The sequence below is a fragment of the Carettochelys insculpta genome, chromosome 3 (assembly GCF_033958435.1).
Source record: "Carettochelys insculpta isolate YL-2023 chromosome 3, ASM3395843v1, whole genome shotgun sequence".
In the NCBI taxonomy this organism is placed as follows: Eukaryota; Metazoa; Chordata; order Testudines; family Carettochelyidae; genus Carettochelys; species Carettochelys insculpta.
The window spans coordinates 209,344,003-209,363,388 of record NC_134139.1 but is presented as its reverse complement, the minus strand read 5'-3'; the positions used below and the strand labels follow the sequence as shown (position 1 = coordinate 209,363,388).

Below are 19,386 nucleotides of genomic sequence, written 5' to 3'. Positions count from 1 at the left end.
CTCTCATCCAACATAACCCCTAGGTCCCTTTCCATCATACTGCTGCTGAGCCAGTCGGCCCCCAGTCTATAACAATGCTTGGGATTCTTCCGCCCCAGGTGCAGGACTCTACACTTCTCCTTGTTGAACCGCATCAGATTTCTTTTGACCCAATCATTTAATTTATCCAGGTCACTCTGGATTCTCTTTCTTCCCTCCAATGTATCTACCCCTCCCCCTAGTTTTGCGTCATCCGCAAACTTACTGAGGTTGCAATCCAGTCCCTCATCCAGGTCATTAATAAAGATGTTGAAGAACACTGGTCTCAGAACTGAGCCATGTGGCACTCTGCTTGAAACCGACCACCATCCCGATATTGATCCAGATATTCCACAAGAGACTGTACTACAGCAGGTTTCTGAATGCACAGTAAGTGTACCCTTAGGGGTACATAAGAGAAGTCAGGGAGGGGAGGTAGAAAAATACGTGCACTGGAGCCTCATGTAGCTCTTTGAGCAACAAAACACCCGGAGCCACGAGAGCACTGGAGGGAGAAGCGCGTGGCAGTGGTGATGGTGGCAGCAGCAGCGGCACCTCCAGTGAGTTGCTGGCACTGGCTTACAGCTGGGGGAGTTGGGTTAAAGTGAGGAGTGGGGAGGGCTGGGGATGCCTGGCTCTGGAGGAGATGGGGGGTGACTGGATTAAAGTGGGGAGCTGGCAGCGCCTGGCTCTGGAATATTATGTTTGTTATCTGAAGTGATAAAATTGCTATTTGTACAGTTTTAGTTTACTATTTTTAATTACAATTGAAAGGGTTTAAAATGGATGGATTCCTTGTGAAAACAAAGAATAAAACTGCATATTTGGAAGCAGATAACACGCAGGAAACCATATTAGAAACATTGATTTAATTGTGGCCATCAGCAGTTTGAAACCTAAGTTTGAACATTTGATTTCATCCAACCAAGCTCAAATTTCACATTAAATATAATTTTTTTTGTAATTTCATTGATCGCTGTTCACTGATGTTTGCCTAAAAATATATAATATGTATGAATAACAACACTGGACTTATTTTATGCTCACCTGATTTTTTTTTAATTTATCCTATTTGCACAATCGTAAGTACGATGGCAAGTTCATTGCCTATAAACAATTTCTTCCAACCAACCAGTTTCAATTAAGTTGTTTAAATGGAAGTTTTGCAACAGTAGAAAAAAATTTTCATGTCTGAAAATTGTTGGTATGGGGGCTACTTTTTTTTGTGGGCTGGGGGGGAGATACTTTATCAAAAGAGGTTGAGAAACACTGTACTGCGGTACTTGGATGAAGTGAACTGAAAAATACTATTTCTGTTATTTTACAGTGTAAATGTTTGTAATCAAAATTAAAGTGAGCACAATGCACTTTGAATTCTGTGTTGTAAGAGAAAAATATATTTGAAAATACAGAAAAACATCCAAAACATTTAATAATTTCAGCTGTCATTCTTGTGGTTCACAGTGTGATTGTAATTTTTAATTGTGAACAATTTTTTGAGTTAATCCCATGAATTAACTGCAATTAATTAACAGCCCTAAATAGCAATATTCCTCTTCACCATCAAGGTTCTGTGGAACTTTCCACATGCTCACACTGCTGCCTCCATGTCCACTGATTCCAACTGCTTTTGGACCACCTAAATCACCTTCTTTTAGGCATCCTTTGAGTACTTCTTCCACTCACCCTCTTCATTTCTTAACATGCAATTCCATATATCTGGAACTAACCCCCTCATCTTATGCAATGAATTATCTTCTTCAATTTTTCAGATCTTAACACAGAATTCCTCAAGAGGCCATGCATTGGTGATCTATAAAATATAGGTAATCTGCACCACACACAGCTCTAAACTGTGTGTTTGGTCTTCCAACTTCGAACAGACTTTGTGAAAGAGGGACAGCATTTTTCTCTGAGCTGATAAATGGTGCACTAACACCTTTTCCCACTAATGTAAAGATTGTGCATTTATGGATGGCTAGATCGCTATCTATCCTTGCGTCATTTCACCAAACTCAGCATACCACAATGCTAACGTGACAGCTGTTGACAAATCCTGAAACCCTGAGGGTCAGGTGCTGCACTTAGGAAGGAATAATCTGTTTCACACATACAGAATGGGAAAAGACTGTCTAGGAAGGAGTACAGCAGAAAGGGATCTAGGGGTTCTAGTCGATCACAAGTTAAATATGAGTCAACAGTGTGATGCTGTTGCAAAAAAAGCAAACCCGATTCTGGGATGCATTAGCAGGTGTGTTGTGAACAAGACACGAGAAATCATTCTACCGCTCTACTCTGCGCTGGTTAGGCCTCAGCTGGAGTATTGTGTCCAGTTCTGGGCACCCCAGTTCAAGAAAGATGTGGAGAAATTAGAGAAGGTCCAGAGAAGAGCAACTAGAATGATAAAAGGTCTGGAGAACATGACTTATGAAGAAAGGCTGAAAGAACTGGGCTTGTTTAGCTTGGAAAAAAGAAGATTGAGGGGGGACATGATAGGCGGTTTTCAGATATCTTAAAGGGTGTCATAAGGAGGAGGGAGAAAACTTGTTCTTCTTGGCCTCTGAGGAGAGAACAAGAGGCAATGGACTTAAACTGCAGCAAGGGAAGTTTAGGTTGGACATTAGGAAAAAGTTCCTAACTGTCAGGGTGGTCAAGTACTGGAATAAGTTGCCAAGGGAGGTTGTGGAATCTCCCTCGCTGGAGATATTTAAGAACAGATTAGATAGATGTCTATCAGGGATGGTGTAGACAGTGGTCGGTCCTGCTGTCGGGGCAGGGGACTGGACTTGATGGCCTCTCGAGGCCCCTTCCGGTCCTAATGTTCTATGATTCTATGACTGAGCTAAGTGTAACCATTGTTTTAGGGCCAATCCAGTAAGGCATCTCTGCTAACAGGCTACAGGGATAAGAATGCATTGTAAAGATTAGGGGGAAAAGCTGGCATTTAAAACTCCCTACAAAGAACATGTCCACCTCACTACAGCATAAACTACTGCTCTCCCTGCTTTTAGGAATGATGGATTATCTACACTGGATAAAACTATAGGCCCATCCCTCTGGGCTCCATCAATACCCAATTCTTCCTTGAAATCAACACTCCATGTCTTTTCCAAGTAGGGCTGTATGTGGATGAAAAATGCCATCCATGTTACTAGCAAGCATCGTTTATGTTCTGAAACCTGAGATTGGATTGCCTTTATCTCAGTGAATTGGCAATTGTTGTCTAGGTAGCCTGCATCTATAGCATGAGCAATTCTTGGATACTCTGTTAGCTGCCACCTGGGAACACGGCCCCGCTCAATAACAGAACATGTGGCATACCTGTCTGTCCACCTCTGGGAGCAGCAGCAGCAGTCGTTGCTGACAGTCGGGGGGTAAGACAGAGAACGTGTGCTTGTTTATCAGTGCCCGCAGGTTTGTGTTCACTAGGATGGAGTCAGGTGTTTCCACATCAATTTCAGCACATTTTGTCCTCTTCAACTGCCCTGTAATGAACCACAGAGGTCTGTATCACCTGAGGCATGAGTAAGAGCTCACCTAACTCTGAGCTACTCTTCACTTAGCTCATAGGTACCCTGAAGACATTAATAATACTGTTTTGATGGCTCATTTTCCAGCCCTAGAAGGGAAAGAGCAGTTAAGGATTCCCATGGCAAAGTCAGGAGCAGTGCCAGCAAACAGCCACCCGTCTGCCCTAAGGGTTAGCAATACGTAGAGTCCTGGGAGTTGGGGCGTGATGGGATGATTAAATACACCACGTGGGGATCTCTGGGGCTATGAAGGTCTCATCTCCCTTGGAAACTACTAACCTCCAAATAGTCTGCTTTGTCTGGGCCTAAGATCATGGGATTCCTGGCTGCCACATATAATGCAACAGCAGAGCCTCCACTGTGCTGGGGTTAGAGTTCCTCTCACGAGGATTTTTTTTCTTTTTAGCAAGTGTACTGTTATCTATTATAATCCTCTTGCCAGGGACTGCTTCCTCCTTTGGATTTCTTTCTGGTTCAGTGGTATTTTGCATTCAGCAAAAGCAGAAGTGATATAGAAAAAAAATTAGTAACATGTTCACACTTTTTAACAACCGGTTCTGCTTGTATTGAGACCACAATGTTAAACAAAGCAGTAAGAACGAAATATATTCTTGCTTCTTCCCTTTTCCACATAGTAAAGTCCTAACCTCTACCCCTACCATTCTAGCACCAATCCCCATGCTACAGAATATCTCACATGAGTGAGCACTGTAATTTCAGAAACAGCCTGATCAGATACAGCATCTGTTGAGTTGAGTATATGCTGTTTCTTCTGGACTTGTCCGTTACATTTTGGACAATGTGCCATTATGGCTGGTGAATTTCAATTAAAAATGGATAATAAAAAGTAACGAAGACAATCATCCCAAGTTCTGCTGGGGCATGGGGGGATGGTGGTGATGTTAAAATCACTGTTCTCACCAGCACAAGACCCACGGAAGCTGGTTCCATTTGCAGAAGGTAACGTGCACAGGCCATTTAGAAAACCTATGTAGGTTTTGCAGTCTGTTTGGTTTGTGCTATTTCACTGTCTTGGAGCTGGGTCTGTAATACAGAGCAGCTCTCTCCAGCCTGCTGTACTGCTCCCCTCTCGTGCACACCTTGCTGGCACATGCACATACCCAAGGAGCCAGGCCACAAAAACACTGTGATGGGGTTCAGGGGTCCCCATGCACTGCCCCCCGTCCGCAGGCAGGAGTGACTCACTCAGCAGGTAGAACAGGAAGTTTATTAGGCAACAGAGGCCCAGTTTCTCACACAAGAGTCAGTGCAGCAGTCTGAGAAAGTCATTCCAACCCGTCCTGGGGAGAGGAGCCCAAGGGGTGCCCCCTCTGGGGTGTAGCTTCCCCTCGCCAGGCTGGTTGCCATCCAACTCCCTCTCCCCTCCAACTTCTAACTGCCCCCTCTGATTCAAAACCCAGCTTGGCTCCTCCCTCCTCTTTGTTCAGGGCAGAAGGGTTACCTGCCAGCGTATGTTATAGCCCCAGGGGTCATCCCCAGCTGCTGGAAGCTGCTCTGCTTGTCTCACACACATCCAGCCTGAGTCTCACACATGCACTCCTCCCGCTCCATCACAAACACTAAGTGAACACTCAATTCTGCCATACTCTCTTTTCCCTGAAGTTTTCCATTAAATGAATTTTAGTGCTGGGATGGTGCCATAGGGCCAGAACAGGTATCAGTATCCAGCATACCCAGAGCCACGGAACCACCTCAGAACTAAAATTCACTTAATAGGAAAAAGCATGGCAGTGGTGGGCATGCAAGCAGAGACAAAGAAAAATGTCACCTAGGGCCAGCTGGGGGGGAGGGGTATTTGTGCAATGGGGTGACCCCCTACCCAAAAATCAACCCCCCCCCATGCTCAGCAATGACTCCAACCCCAACTGATACCTCACTCCCTGGTGCTCCAGCCCCATGGCAGGGGTGAGAGAAGGCAGGGAGGACCAAGTGTCAGGGCTTCCTACAGGTCAGATCAACTCTCTTGGGGTCTCGGGGTTAGCAGACTGTGAGACCTCCCCAAGTTCTTGGGTGATGCGAAAAACAAGGGGTTCACTGTGCAGGAAGGGGAATGCCAGGGAGTAGAATAGGAATGGGGACGAGGTTGGGGCATCTGGAAGGATGGGAGGGTGCAGCAATAACTGGGGGGCAGGGTGTCTGGCCAGTAGAGAGGATGCAGGAGCCAACTGGGGCGGGGAGAGCTGGGTGGGAGGCAGGTCCAGGAGCCAACTGGAGCTGGGTGAGAGGGGGAGCACAGGGACTGTTCATGAGGAGAGTGGGGGCCGCTTACCTGACTGTGCTCCCCACCACTACATACTGCCCTTTACAGCTCCCATTGGCTGAAATAGGGCCAACGGGAGCTACAGGAACACTGTTATATGAGCCGTTTCCGGCTCTGAGTTCACGCCACCCCAACACAGCGGGAAGCTGGTGCTGGGCAAGAACCTCGAGGGGGGAGGTGTTGCTGCAGGGCTGGGGTGCCAATGCAAGCTCCCTGCTACGGGGAGAGGGACGAGGCCCGAGGCCCACCTGCAAGCAGCCACGGAGCACTAGCGGCATGCAGACTGCAGTTTCAGAACCAGCACCTTAAGGGGGTGTGGAGAAATCGCAGAGGACTCTGAACAGTATGTGGATGGATCTGTTCAGCACAAGTCTTCTAATTCAGACCAAATCAGATAAAAACGTGTCACCAACAGGGGCCCCTTCTAGGCCACTGGCCTGAGCACATGGCATCCCCCTACTCCCCTGGCCTACAGAAATGATTGAGAGATTTCATTTGGACATCAAGCTTCTGTAAAACAGATGATGAGCAGCAAAGGGGAACTGATAACCATTTAACTTTAAAAGCCTGGCGGGAAACCAAGCAGCACTTTTGGGCCTGAAGGAGGGTTTTCTAAAGTAACACCACCTTATGTGATAGAAGGACAAGGCTGCTCAATAATGCAAGTCCTTTTCTGCCTCTGTGGCACAGAGGGTTGTGAGCACAGAAGCCAGAAAATCTTCCAGGTGAGAAGAGCTGGGCACAGACCTGTTGGGCTGCAGTTTCTGAGTCGGGTGGTGACTTTATTTTCCTTAATTCATGCCCATGAGCAAGAGGGGCTTCCACAATTGGCCAGAAACTGTGCCGACCCTGGCATTAGCTGCAGCTTTTACTTCATTTTCCACTATGCTTTTTAGTCTGGCATCAGAGCAACAAAATCCTTGGCGGGGGCGGGGCCAGGAGGAATAAAATAAAATCTTACTTGCATGGAGTCTGTCAGATCTCTGGAATGGCTTCTTCCCCAGACCTGGCAGGGAGTTATCAGTCTTAACAGAGGGAGAGGAGCTGGATGTGTAATTCTGAGGGCTGCTTGATTGTCCGTCTGACTGCCTTCCTTCCCAAGCTGCACAGGAAACAAACATATCAACATTGGGGTCTACAAACCACCAAGTGTTACACAAGTCATCAGTCCACATGGGCATAATAGAGCCCTGCCACGTACAAGCACTTCATTCACAACAGTGCCAGCACAAGAATTTCTACAGGACCCATCTGAGTCCTGGTCTACCCCACAGGCTTAAGTTGGGATAACTACATCAGTTAGGGACACGAATAAACCACACTCCTAAGCAGCGGTTACAGCAGCGTAACTCCAGTGTAGTCAGAAGGGCAGAGTGCCTGGGCTGATGAAAGGAGCTCTTCACTAAGTGCTCACGTTGTGTTGCTGCAGCGCTGTAAGAGCAGACGACCCCATGTTCCTCTCTTCTCCTTGCACTGATTTCCTAGTTTTCTACATGCAGCAGGGCCTTCTGGAGCCACCCACTCACACAGAGGACAGAGGTGGAATCCAGCTTCATTGATCCTCTAAATCAATTTCCCATCAATGCAGACTGTTTATTCTTTATCAGTCCAGTGATGGGAGGATGAGGGCACCTTTCAGAAGTTGCTCTACAATGGAGTGGAACTCATTGCTAGGCAATATTTTGTGATTCTCAGCCTACATTTTCCTTTTCTTCACATCATCTCATTACTCCTTGGGGCATTCCCTCAGGCCAGCCCTAATAACTCCTCTCCCTCCTTGGTGGTTACACCCTTCATATAATTCAGATTATGAGGTGCTTCCCTAAAGACGCTGCTTAGCCAAATTAATCAGATTTCACTCTCAGCATCTCCTCATAATCCGTCCCTCCCACTTCCTGAGCACTTGTGGTGCTTAGTTTTTCACTATTCCTCTCGCGACAGCAGTAATATTTCCTTCTGCTCACAGAAAGATTCCATGCCTGTCCGAGTGTATTTTCTGTTCCTTTCTTTTCCTCAATGAGGTGAGCTAAGAACATTGGTTGGTGTCTTCCCACTGCCTCAGGTGTATGTGCAGTAACAGGCCTGTACTCCACATAGCTAAAGATGCTCCCATCTCATAGCAATAGAAAAGGAACTTAACAGCATGCACAGTTAAGTCACAAAGCTACTGAACATTGTTATTAATCACTCATGTGACAGTAACACCCAAACCCTGCCAGCAGGATCACGCCCCATTGTACTGGAGGCTTCATAAACACCCACGGCTCCAACACAGGAATAGTGGATCTAGTGAGACCAAAGGACAAAGGAGAGAGCTACTTCTAGGGTACACAGGAGTTAATTTGACAGTCTCAGTCCCAACTTTCCTGGCTGTTTTTCCCTCTCTCTCTCTCCCATGCTTCAGGGCTGATGCGTCAGAGGTCAGAAGTGGGACGCTGGATTCAGGGAACCTTCTACCCACTGCGTAGCAGCCAAAAATGAAGGTAATTTGGAAAAAATGCCAAACATGAGAAAAGGGAGCTGGAGCAAAATGGCTGGGTATATCTGACTAGCTAAGAAAAGACCCACGGGGACAGTTATGAGGAGGGTGGGAAGCTCAAGCAGGGAGAGGAATTCTGTTGGCTCTGCAGCGCTTTGAGCGCTGTCAATGTTACGGGGTAGGGGTGTGAGCCACTTCATATGTGAAATGAAAATTATTCTCCAACAGTCCCCAGTTCTGTGGCCACGCTCAGGCCTCCTCTCCCAGCCTGCTGGCTGCAAGATGCACTCCATCCCTGAGGATGGGAAACAAGGGCTAGGTGGCAAGGTCTGAAGATGAGGGCCGAGTGGTGCTCTGAGAAGAAAGCCCAAGCCAAAGAGCCAAACAGCCAGTCAGGATTAAGCTGGTCACTAAAGAAAAGTTTGGGAAATGTTTGAAGTGGTCCCAGGGGCTCAGCAGCTTGAGCGGATGGCTTATGCACCCACCATACCCCTTCCCACACTTGTGTTTAAAATGCACAGGATTCTCCAGGCAAACAAGCCCTACCTTCTTTCACCTGTCCGGAGAGGTCAGAGGCACCCCCTCCCTGGGATTCCTCCTGAAAGCCTCCACTGATATGCAATGCAGCACATGCAAGAAATGCTTCAGCAACAACCCACAATTGATTTACGTCCTTTCCCTTCTTCCTCTCAACAGGGTCTTAATGGCAGAGCTGGTCTGGGACCCCTTGAATTACTTCATTATTAAACACACCACATAATAGGCTTGTTCCTTGCAGCTGGATACTTGCAAACTAGCTTCAACCCTGCATTCAGCTGCACAGAAGTTACATAGGACACGGCAGCGGCAATTAAACAGCTAGCCAAGACAGCTTCAGCTGGTTTGGGGTTTGAGTCTCCAAGGGTCAACTGAAGAGATGCAATAAGCAAACACGTACTGTCACAGAGTGATAGCCAAGTTAGTTCAGCTGTGCAGAAACAATAAGGAATCCTGTGACACCATACAGACTAACAGATTTACTCGGGCATAAGCTTTCATAGGTGGTCATTAAACACAGTTAAGTAGAAACGAGTCAAAAAGACCCAAACATCAACATTCTCTGGAATTCTATCCAGCCAGCTGACCTCCAGTATCCAGCATGGAATGCCAGGCAGATTGGAGAGCAGAGTTAAGATTCCCTAACTGCCCATGTCTGTAGTTAACATCTGGCCTATTACATTGGTAGTTTCAGAGAAGTAACTTTTGCTAGGACTGGATTAGGTCTCTGATTTGGGAGCAGAAGTGTATGACTTTGGACTGACCTAAATATTTTCCTCCCCTTTTTGTGTCTGCAAAGCTACTAGACAGACACTGTAATGGCAGCACCACATTTGGTGCTAAGCCAATGGAGCTGCTGTAACATAACATGCCCTGATATTTTAGTGTGGCTGCAGCATGAGATATATTGTACTCATAGGAGTGGTCATAACCACATATCCAGCCTGGAACCTCCCCGTCACCATTCTTGTACGCAGCATGTTAGGATATCTTGTGTGAGGTTACTAGGAAGAGTTAGTTAAGCTGGTCTCACAACTGTCAAAACTGAAATACATTTTTTACTTTTGTCGTTAGCTAAAAACAAAAACTAGAAAGTAGATTAATCTCTATCAGGGAATGTTAGGCCCTCGCGCCTTTATGAAGGATCACTAATCAATGGCTGGCATGATTATTTATTCACCCAAGACTGAAAGAATGTCACACCCTCTGTATGACATTAGTAATTATAGTCAATAATGAATAATAATACTGAGCACTTTGATTTCAAAGCACTGTATAAACATTACATACTGATCGATAAATAGAGCTCTTAATTAAATGTTATGCTTGAGAACACATTCTTTGGCATCTCCTTCAAAAGGTGTGCAGTACTGGGGCTCCTCTGCATTGTAGCTGTACAGGTCCATCCTACTGTGCTCAGGAGGGGTCAAGGCATCATTCGCAGGGGCACCACTAACTGCAACCCCTTCCAAGACTTTGTCCACATGTTGTCTACACTACCAGTCGTTTAGAAACCTAGCTACACCAGAACAAAAAAGCAGTCCAGTACATAAGAACATAAGAATGGCCATACTGGGTCAGACCAAAGGTCCATCAAGCCCAGCATCCCATCTGCCGACGGTGGCCAATGCCAGGTGCCCCAGAGAAGGAGAACAGAAGACAAGTGATTTATCTCCTGCCATCCATCTCCTGCCCTTGTTATGAAGGCTAGGGCACCATACTTTATCCCTGGCTAATAGCCATTTATGGACCTGACCTGCAAAAATTTATCAAGCTCTTTTTTAAACCCTAATAGAATCCTGGCCTTCACAGCCTCCTCGGGCAAGGAGTTCCACAGGTTGACTGTGCGCTGTGTGAAGAAAAATTTCCTTTTATTAGTTTTGAACCTACTACCCATCAATTTCATTTGGTGTCCCCTAGTTCTTGTATTATGGGAAAAGGTAAATAATTTTTCTATATTCACTTTCTCCACACCATTCATGATTTTATATACCTCTATCATATCGCCCCTCAATCGCCTTTTTTCCAAACTGAAAAGTCCCAGTCTCTCTAGCCTCTCCCCATATGGGACCCTTTCCAAGCCCCTAATCATCTTAGTCGCCCTTTTCTGAACCTTTTCTAATGCCAATATATCTTTTTTGAGGTGAGGAGACCACATCTGCACGCAGTACTCGAGATGTGGGCGTACCATAGTTTTATATAGGGGAAGTATGATATCTTTTGTCTTATTATCGATCCCTTTTTTAATAATTCCTAACATCCTATTTGCCTTACTAACTGCCGCTGCACACTGCGTGGATGTCTTCAGAGAACTATCCACTATAACTCCAAGATCCCTTTCCTGATCTGTCGTAGCTAAATTTGACCCCATCATGTAGCACTTTAAAGACTAACAAAATAATTTATTAGGTGATGAGCTTTTGTGGGACAGAGCCACTTCCCCAGCCCATAGCCAGACCAGAACAGACTCAATACTTAAGGCACAGAAAACCAAAAATAATCATCAAGGTTGACAAATCAGAAAAATATAATCAAGTTAAGCAAATCAGAGAGTAGAGGGGCAGAAGATTTTGGGGGTGGGGGGAGGTCAAGAATTTGATTAAGCCAAGTATGCAAAAGAGCTCCTATAAAGACCTAAAAAATTCCCATCCCAGTTCAAACCACATTTCAAATTTGAATATAAGAGAGAGTTCAGCAGCCTCTCTTTCCAATCTGGTGTGAAAATTCCTCGAGTAAGACGCAGGCCTTCAGGTCATTAACAGAATGGCCCACTCCATTAAAATGCTGACTGACCTGTTTGTGGATTAGGAGTGTTTATGTCTGTTTTGTGCACATTAATTCTTTGTCTAAGAGAGTTTGAAGTCTATCCAATAAAGTCTAGATACACCAGAACAGCTGGGGCAGCAGAGTCCTCTAATGGAGACACAGCATGAGTCAAGTAAAAGCATTCTGCTGGCACAAGTACACCTGAATGGCAATAGTTATACCAACAGAAGTCCCTTCTGTCAGCTTCATAGCATCTACACAAGGGCTTTTGCCAGCACATCTGTGTTGGCTAGAGCATGTGATTTGCTCACACCTTCCAGTGATATAGCTATAAGGGCAAAGATTCGTAGTTAGACTAAACCCTTCTCAAGACAAAGCTTAACGGAGCAGAAGTAAAACCCTTGGTGGAAGGGCAGGGAGATGCTAAAGACAGACAGGAGGAACAGTAACAGTCCTACTCATGGAGAAAGGGGCTAGTAATGGCAGGTATGACATCACACACTGTCTGGTTACAGCTCCTTTGATGCTGTGGAAGGGGTTGCTGGAATGAAGCATCTGAGGTTGTCACCCACAGAATCTGTGTCCTTCTCACACCAAGTGGTCTCCACCCCTTTTTTTTATTTTAAAAGATGTTTTGGTTGTAATGTAGGTAAAAATAGCAGTTGGTGGTTTTCTGGTATAGAGTGGAATTAATGTGACCTTGGTTGATTTGTACTATAAGGTCCAGAAAATGGATCTCTTGTGTGGAGTGGTCAAGGCTGAGGTTGATGATGGGGTGGAAATTGTTGAAATCCCTGTGAAATTCTTCAAGGGTCTCCTTACCATGGGTTTATATAATGATGTCATCAATGTAATCTAAGTAGAGGAAAGATGCGAGGGGACAAGAGCTGAGGAAACATTCTAGGTCAGCCATAAAAACGTTGGCATATTGTGGGACCATGGCAGTGCCCATGGCAGTGCCGTTAACTTGGAGCTATAAACTCTCCCCAAATCGGAAAGAGTTGTAGGTAAGGCAAAAGCCATTACAACCAAGCCTTAAGATACACCCATACCTACTCCAATTCCACCAACAGAGACAAAAATACAAGGGCCGTGTCTACACTAGCCCCAAACTTTGAAATTGCCATGCAAATGGCCATTTTGAAGTTTACTAATGAAGCGCTGAAATACATATTCAGCGCTTCATTAGCATGTGGGCGGCCACGGCACTTCGAAATTGACACGCCTCGCTGCGCGGCTCGTCCCGACGGGGCTCCTTTTTGAAAGGACCCCGCCTACTTCGAAGTCCCCTTATTCCCATGAGAAGATGGGAATAAGGGGACTTCGAAGTAGGCGGGGTCCTTTCGAAAAGGAGCCCCGTTGAGACGAGCCGCACAGCGGCGAGGCACGTCAATTTCGAAGTGCCGCGGCTGCCCGCATGCTAATGAAGCGCTGAATATGTATTTCAGCGCTTCATTAGCAAACTTCAAAGTGGCCATTTGCATGGCAATTTCAAAGTTTGGGGCTAGTGTAGACGTAGCCAAGGTCTTTTATCAAGCATTCATAAAACTTCAATCACTAACTGTGAAAGTAAAGAAACAGACTGACAAAGCAAGATGAGTACCCGGAAGTCACCTACTTCACAATATGCCCAACCAGGAAAATAAGAGACCACCACTTGTCATCACCCATCACCCTCAGCTTAAACCCCTCCAGCATATCACTGACAATCTAAAACCTACACTGGAACACAATCTGTCACTCTGACAGGCCTGTCATCTCCTACCAACAGCAACCCAACCTCAAGAAAATACTCACTAGCGGCCACGCACCTTACCACAAAAGCAATAACCCAAGGACCTATCCCTGCAAAAAGACCCATTGCCAGTTCTGTCCACATATCTATACTTGAGACATCACTGGACCTAATTACATCAGCCACATCACCAGGAGCTTGTATACCTGCATATCCACTAATGTGATATATGCCATCATGTGCCAGCAACACCCTCTCTTCCATGTACACTGGACAAACCAGACAGTTTTTGAAGCAAAGGATGAATGGACATAAATCCAACATTAGGAACCCGCACACACCCAAAGCTGTGGGGGAACACTAACCTGCCTGGACAGTCAATAAAGGATTTCAGAATAGCCAGTCTTCTACAAAAGGATCTTGCCACAAGATTACAGAAGGAGACATCTGAATTGGAATTCATTTGCAAATCTGACACTTCTAAAAGGGCCTTAACAAGGATCTCAGTTATCTTACATGTGACAAGGGCAATTTCCCCACCTCTGATACTTGCAGGAATGGCACCCATCCCACCTAATTTAATTTGCTTCTTCCACTGGTCCTATTAGTGACAGGTAAGCCCTGTTTTTCCCCTCCTTTCTATCTCCTCTGTCTCCACTACAAAAACTCTGGATCTTAGTAGTCTGAAGAAGTGCGTCTTACCCACAAAAACTCATTACCTAGTAAATAATTTTGTTAGTCTTTAAGGTGCTACAGGACTGCTTGTTATTCATCCACATGATGTTCCTGACATGGATTCCCTGATTCAGGTCCTCTGAGAAGAGAGAATTGATGTATAAACCAAAGGAATTATGTTAACAAATATGCTTTAATTAGCACAGTGTCAAACACAATTGTTCCCTTAATACAGACCAAGGCAAACTTGCACTTAACATCATGCTAATTAATACATACTGCTAACGGGGAAAAGATCCATGGAGATCTGTTGATGGCCCAAAGCTATGTGAGATGTTTAACAATTATCTAGAAAAGTATATACGATCACTGTGGTAATTATTTGCAGGTGACCCAACAACTGAACAGACAGGCTCTACAGAGTGATCTAGATTAGCTGAGCTAAAGTCAAGGACACACACCTTGGAACAAAACAGAAAGGCCCTAGTTACAGGATGGAAAACCCATGTGCTGGGAGGAAGTGAATCTAAAATGACTTAAGTGTCAGTGGATAAACAATTGAACATGAGCTTCCAGTGTGATTCTGGTGCTAATACAGCTAATGCAAGCCTTGCTGCATAAAGAAAGATACTGAGAAGCAGAACAGAAGAGAAGCAGACCTTTATGATTGGCTCTGGCTGAATTTAAGCACTGGTGACTACAATACAATTAATTTCACCTTCCTCCGGGGACCACAATCAAGAAATACCTACATGGGGAGAAGTATTCTGACAGAACAGGGCTCTTTAGCGTACCACACAATAGCACAGAAAAATCCAATGGATGAAAGCTGATGCTAGAAAACTTCAGAGTAGAAATAAGGTACACGTTTTACCAATGAAGGTGATTAACCACTTGAACATCTTACCAAGGGTTGTGATAGATTCTCCATTACTTGAACTCTTGAGCAAAACTGGATTGCTTTCTGTTCTAGCTCAGTCAGAATGTATAGGCTTGATATAGAAGTTCAGATGAAATCCTATGGGCTGTGCTATGCAGGGAATCAGTCAAATGACCATAATGGTTCCTTCTGGCCTCAAAATCCATCCCCCCCACCCCTATGTGTTTTCTTAGTATGCGCAAAGATGAGAACAGAAGCGAGAACAGTTTAGAAATACAAAGAATGCTCTGGAAAATAGTGGCTGCCTCTCCCTCTCTTCTCTGAAAGCCAAGTTAGAGATACATGACAGCAAACAAAAGCCTGGACATCTCACTGCCTCATACCGGGTTTAGCAGGTGTGGAGTCACTGGCTGCCTTCACAGTCTTCAGTAGAAGTTGCTGGTTAGAAGACACGGGCATGCCTGCTCTGCATTGCTGCTGCTGTTGCTGCTTCTGTTGCTGCTGCTTCAGGGCCTAGTGAGAGCGGGGAGAAGGACATGACTGACAAAGAATTCAGAACAAGTTTGTAAGAACAACGGCACAGAACAGGGTCTATTATAAAAAGGTGCACTTGGGCCTTGAGAGCACCTCTCAGCCAAGAATTTTAATGAGCTTGGGAAATCCGTCCCCAGGAGAGATTTTCTCCCCTTTGTCTGCATATAAACAGTTCAAATGTAACAGGAAAAGGCTGAAGTGGAGCAGTTTCTCAGGCTCGGAAATGACTTTCTTGGAACAGTGAGTTTTAAAGAACATGAGAAATACCTAACTGTAATTATACAGAAAATAGAGCCACTGAATAATGGTGACTATCAGGATTTAAAATGTCCCCAAGTATTTCCCAGGGCTTGCGGCTCCAGTCTTGCAGGGCAAGCCAGGGCTTCCGGGTACCACAGCTCCTCTCCAGTTGGCTCTGGCTGAATTTCAGCTCTGGTGACAACAATACAATTAATTTCACCTTCCTGAGGGGAGCGATCTTACAAAAAAACCCATAAGGTGACACTAAACTGTAGTAAGGTGGAATTTTTAAGAACGAGGAAGGTTGTCAAAAATTCTGGAACTGAAAGTGAAGAAAGTTCAAATTCTTTGCAGCCACATGGGGGCTCTTAAAACATCTTTAACCAAGTCCTAGAAGGCATGCACTGCCTTCGCCAGAAGAGGAAGCAAGAGGGCAGGACACGGAATTTGGGTTAAAGGAGAAAGTTCACAAGGTCATTCAAGCCAAAAACTAGCCCTGAAAATGGAAATCCCACAACAACGAAGCCACTAGAGAGAACAGCAAGAAGTACAGCAGATACATGGTAGGATGGAAATTAGGCATAGAGTAGAAAGTAACAAAAATACTAACAAAATGCATCTGATGAAGCGGGTCTTTGCCCACGAAAGCTCACACTCCAAAATATCTGTTAGTCTATAAGATGCCACAGGACTTCTTGTTGTTTTTAAAAATACTATGATGCCTTTATATAAATCAATGGGACACCCTCACCTGGATACTGAGTTCAGCTGAGTAAATGCACCAAGTAAAGGAACCCTGCCTTTAAAAGCAGATGTCAGATATGCTGGGGGAGCAGTTCAGACAGGGAACATAAGTAATCATAGGCTGCAGCTGAAAAGATTAGGAATGTTTAGGACAGAGGAGACAAGTAAGTAGGGATAAGACAGATGTACACAAAATAGGGAGAAGGGGCTTGGTTGCTTCTATTCACTTCATAATACAAGACAAGCTGACTGTTTTGTCAAGGAAATGGACAAGCAACAAATTTAAAACTAGTAAATGAAATATTTTCTACTAAGCAGAAATAACCTGGGGAATTCACTGCCATAATATATGACTGCAACTTTTAAAATGTCATTTATGGTGATAATGCAGATATTCACAGTTGCACTGGACAGCACAAAACATCTTTTTTAGAGAGGTTATAAACCCTCCTGCTTCAAGGCACAAGCAAACCAGAGACAGTTTAGGAAGAAACTTCCTCTGTGAAAAAATTACACCATAATTGCCAACAGCAGGTTTTACTGCTTCTTCTTAACACATCAGGCACCAGCTACTGTGAAGATGGCCATGAACTAGAGGAGGGCACACAAGTGTGTTCTTGTACTTTGCTGGTGTGTATGAATCAGATACTCCTTTATTGGTCATACATCACTAACAGTGAAAGAGTTCTCAAAATCCAGTTAAGCTCTTGGCATTTTGCCCTTTAGTTGGTGTGTTTTCTCAACAAGGATAATGTAAACCAGGGGTCAGCAAATGTGCCCATAGTGGCATGTGAGCCGATTTTCATCAGCACTCGAGGTATGAGCTCAGCCCTGGCCCTCCTCCTCCAGGCAGCTGGAAGCTTGCTCAAAGCCATGCCATCTGTGGATTAGCAAAAGACCCTTTAATGCTACCAACCACCATCTAAACAGCAAAGCTCTGCACCTTAATTTATTAATGAAGCTGTTGTAAGTAGGACTATGAGTGACTTTATAAAGGATCACTGGCACTCGGACCATACATAGAGGTCAAAAGGTCAAATTTTGGTGCCCTGCCTCGGAAAGGTTGCTGACCCCGATGTAAACCAGTGAACTCAGTTTTAGTTTTGTTCTCAGTGCTGAAGTGTTTGAACAGCAAACACTCACTGGGGTGAAGATGCAGGGAAAGGAGGACTGTTTATTCATCTAAAAAACGGGATTTAGATTTCATGTCAACACTGAAGATTGGCCTTTGCAAAAGCTTAGCCTTAACATCCTCTACTCCTTGGGCCCAATTGAATTGCCAGTGGCCCTTCAAAGCTATTTTCAAAAAACATACCACTCCATTTAGAAAACAATTACAACAGGAGTGAAAATAAGTTTCCCCCTAAAGTTCTGCTGAGCCCAGCAGCAGCAAACAGGTGTTTCAATGAAACAATAGAAACTCTGTAAATACCTCTAAACAAATCCAGGTGCATTTCCTCAAGCAGTAAACAACAACCTCCCCACTGCAAGCAGAGTGTACTTCAAACAGTGAGTTGAAAACAGCCTGTCCCCTCCTTTTCAACCATTTCCTACCAGGATTCTTCTTATTTCCTTTCGTTTTGCACTCTCATCCCCTCTCCTTGTGAATTTATCTGTGCATGTCATCAGTGTGGGTGCACGACAGGATGCTCCCAAGCAGCACCCACGCCGGAGAGGAGAGCTGAGAGCGCCATCCCTTTCAGTGGCTGCACACTATCACTTTTCCTGTTTGGTTCTTCCTCCATCTCCCCCCAGTAGCATCTAACAGCTCACCTCAAAGCTGCCCTCCAGGGACCCTGGGGGAGCAAGTCCCACATTCTTAGCTCATGCCTGTTTTTATTTGTTATTTAAAACAATGTATGGACCTGTTTAGTTATACAGTTAAAACCAGCAATACTAGACCAGGTCATGCAAAGTAAAAGGGACAGAGTGAGTATAAAAAAGTAGTTCTAAGTGCACTGGAAGGAGGATGCCTGTCACTCCCCCCGCCCCCCCCCCCCGCTGCATCTCCATCTCTAGTTCCTTCCATGACCCCTACTTCTTCCCACTGTTTTCCTCTTCCCCTCCCCACAACGGTGCAGACCATCTTGTTTCCAGCACCCACTGCTTCTGCTCACAGATATTACAGCAGCTGCTACACACGTGCAAGCCTCCCCTATGGGGTGTCCAGCTGAGTCTCAGAAGCAACATGTGCAGGACCCTCTGGTTTAGAATTTACTTCAGAAGGATCACGCACCTTTTCCAAAATGGATCTCCAGCAGTGGCTGTCAACCTGTGGATGGGTCCCCATTTTAATGGGGCTGCCACAGCTGGCATTACACTAACTGGGCCTCAGGGCTGAAGACAAAGCCAAGCCCCACTGCCCAGGGCTGAACCCTGAAGCTTGGGAGCAGCAAGGCTTTGGCTTGGCCTCCCCTGCCCTGCCTAGGTTGGTGAGGCTTGGGCTTTGGTTCCCCTTCGTGGGGTCACGTAATATTTTTGGCTGTCAGAAGGGGGTGCAGTGCAGTGACGTTTGAGAACCTTGTTCTAAAATAAGATGGGCCTGTCCTGCTGCACAGAGCTCCTTCTAAAGGCCATAGTCAATCGACCATTTCAAGTGGAGCCAAGGAGTTCAGCGGAGCATTGTGCATGGAGCTGTCTAGATCAGAGGTTCTCAAACTTCACTGCCCCACGCCCGCTTCTGACAACAAGAATTACTGCACGACCCCATAGGTTGGGGGGTGGGCTGAAGCCAGGGCCTGTCCAGGCCTCACTGCCTTAGGCAGGCGTCCCAAGACAAAGCCCAAGGGCAGTGGGGCTCAGAATTCCACTCTGGCCTCAGGTGATGGGACTTTGGCTTCAGCCCTGGACCCCAAGAAGTCTAATGCCAGCACTGGCCACTAAAACTGAGTAGTGACCCACTTTGGGGTCCCAACACATAGTTTAGGAACCGCTACTCTACCTGCATGGCAGCGTCATTCCCAAGTA

General features: G+C 45.5%; 1 protein-coding gene across 3 annotated transcripts in view; it reads right to left on the bottom strand.

Moving 5' to 3' along the window:
* The window catches only part of ASXL2 (ASXL transcriptional regulator 2), a 221,807-nt gene that overhangs the window by 36,506 nt on the left and 165,915 nt on the right, over positions 1 to 19,386 (bottom strand). For all 3 annotated transcript variants that reach the window (XM_074991522.1, XM_074991524.1, XM_074991523.1), the window contains 3 exons: positions 15,285 to 15,414; positions 6,791 to 6,931; positions 3,340 to 3,503 (listed from right to left, as the gene is read on the bottom strand). In XM_074991522.1, coding sequence (XP_074847623.1) covers positions 3,340 to 3,503; positions 6,791 to 6,931; positions 15,285 to 15,414 — 435 coding nt within the window. The remainder of the gene's footprint in view (positions 1 to 3,339; positions 3,504 to 6,790; positions 6,932 to 15,284; positions 15,415 to 19,386) is intronic.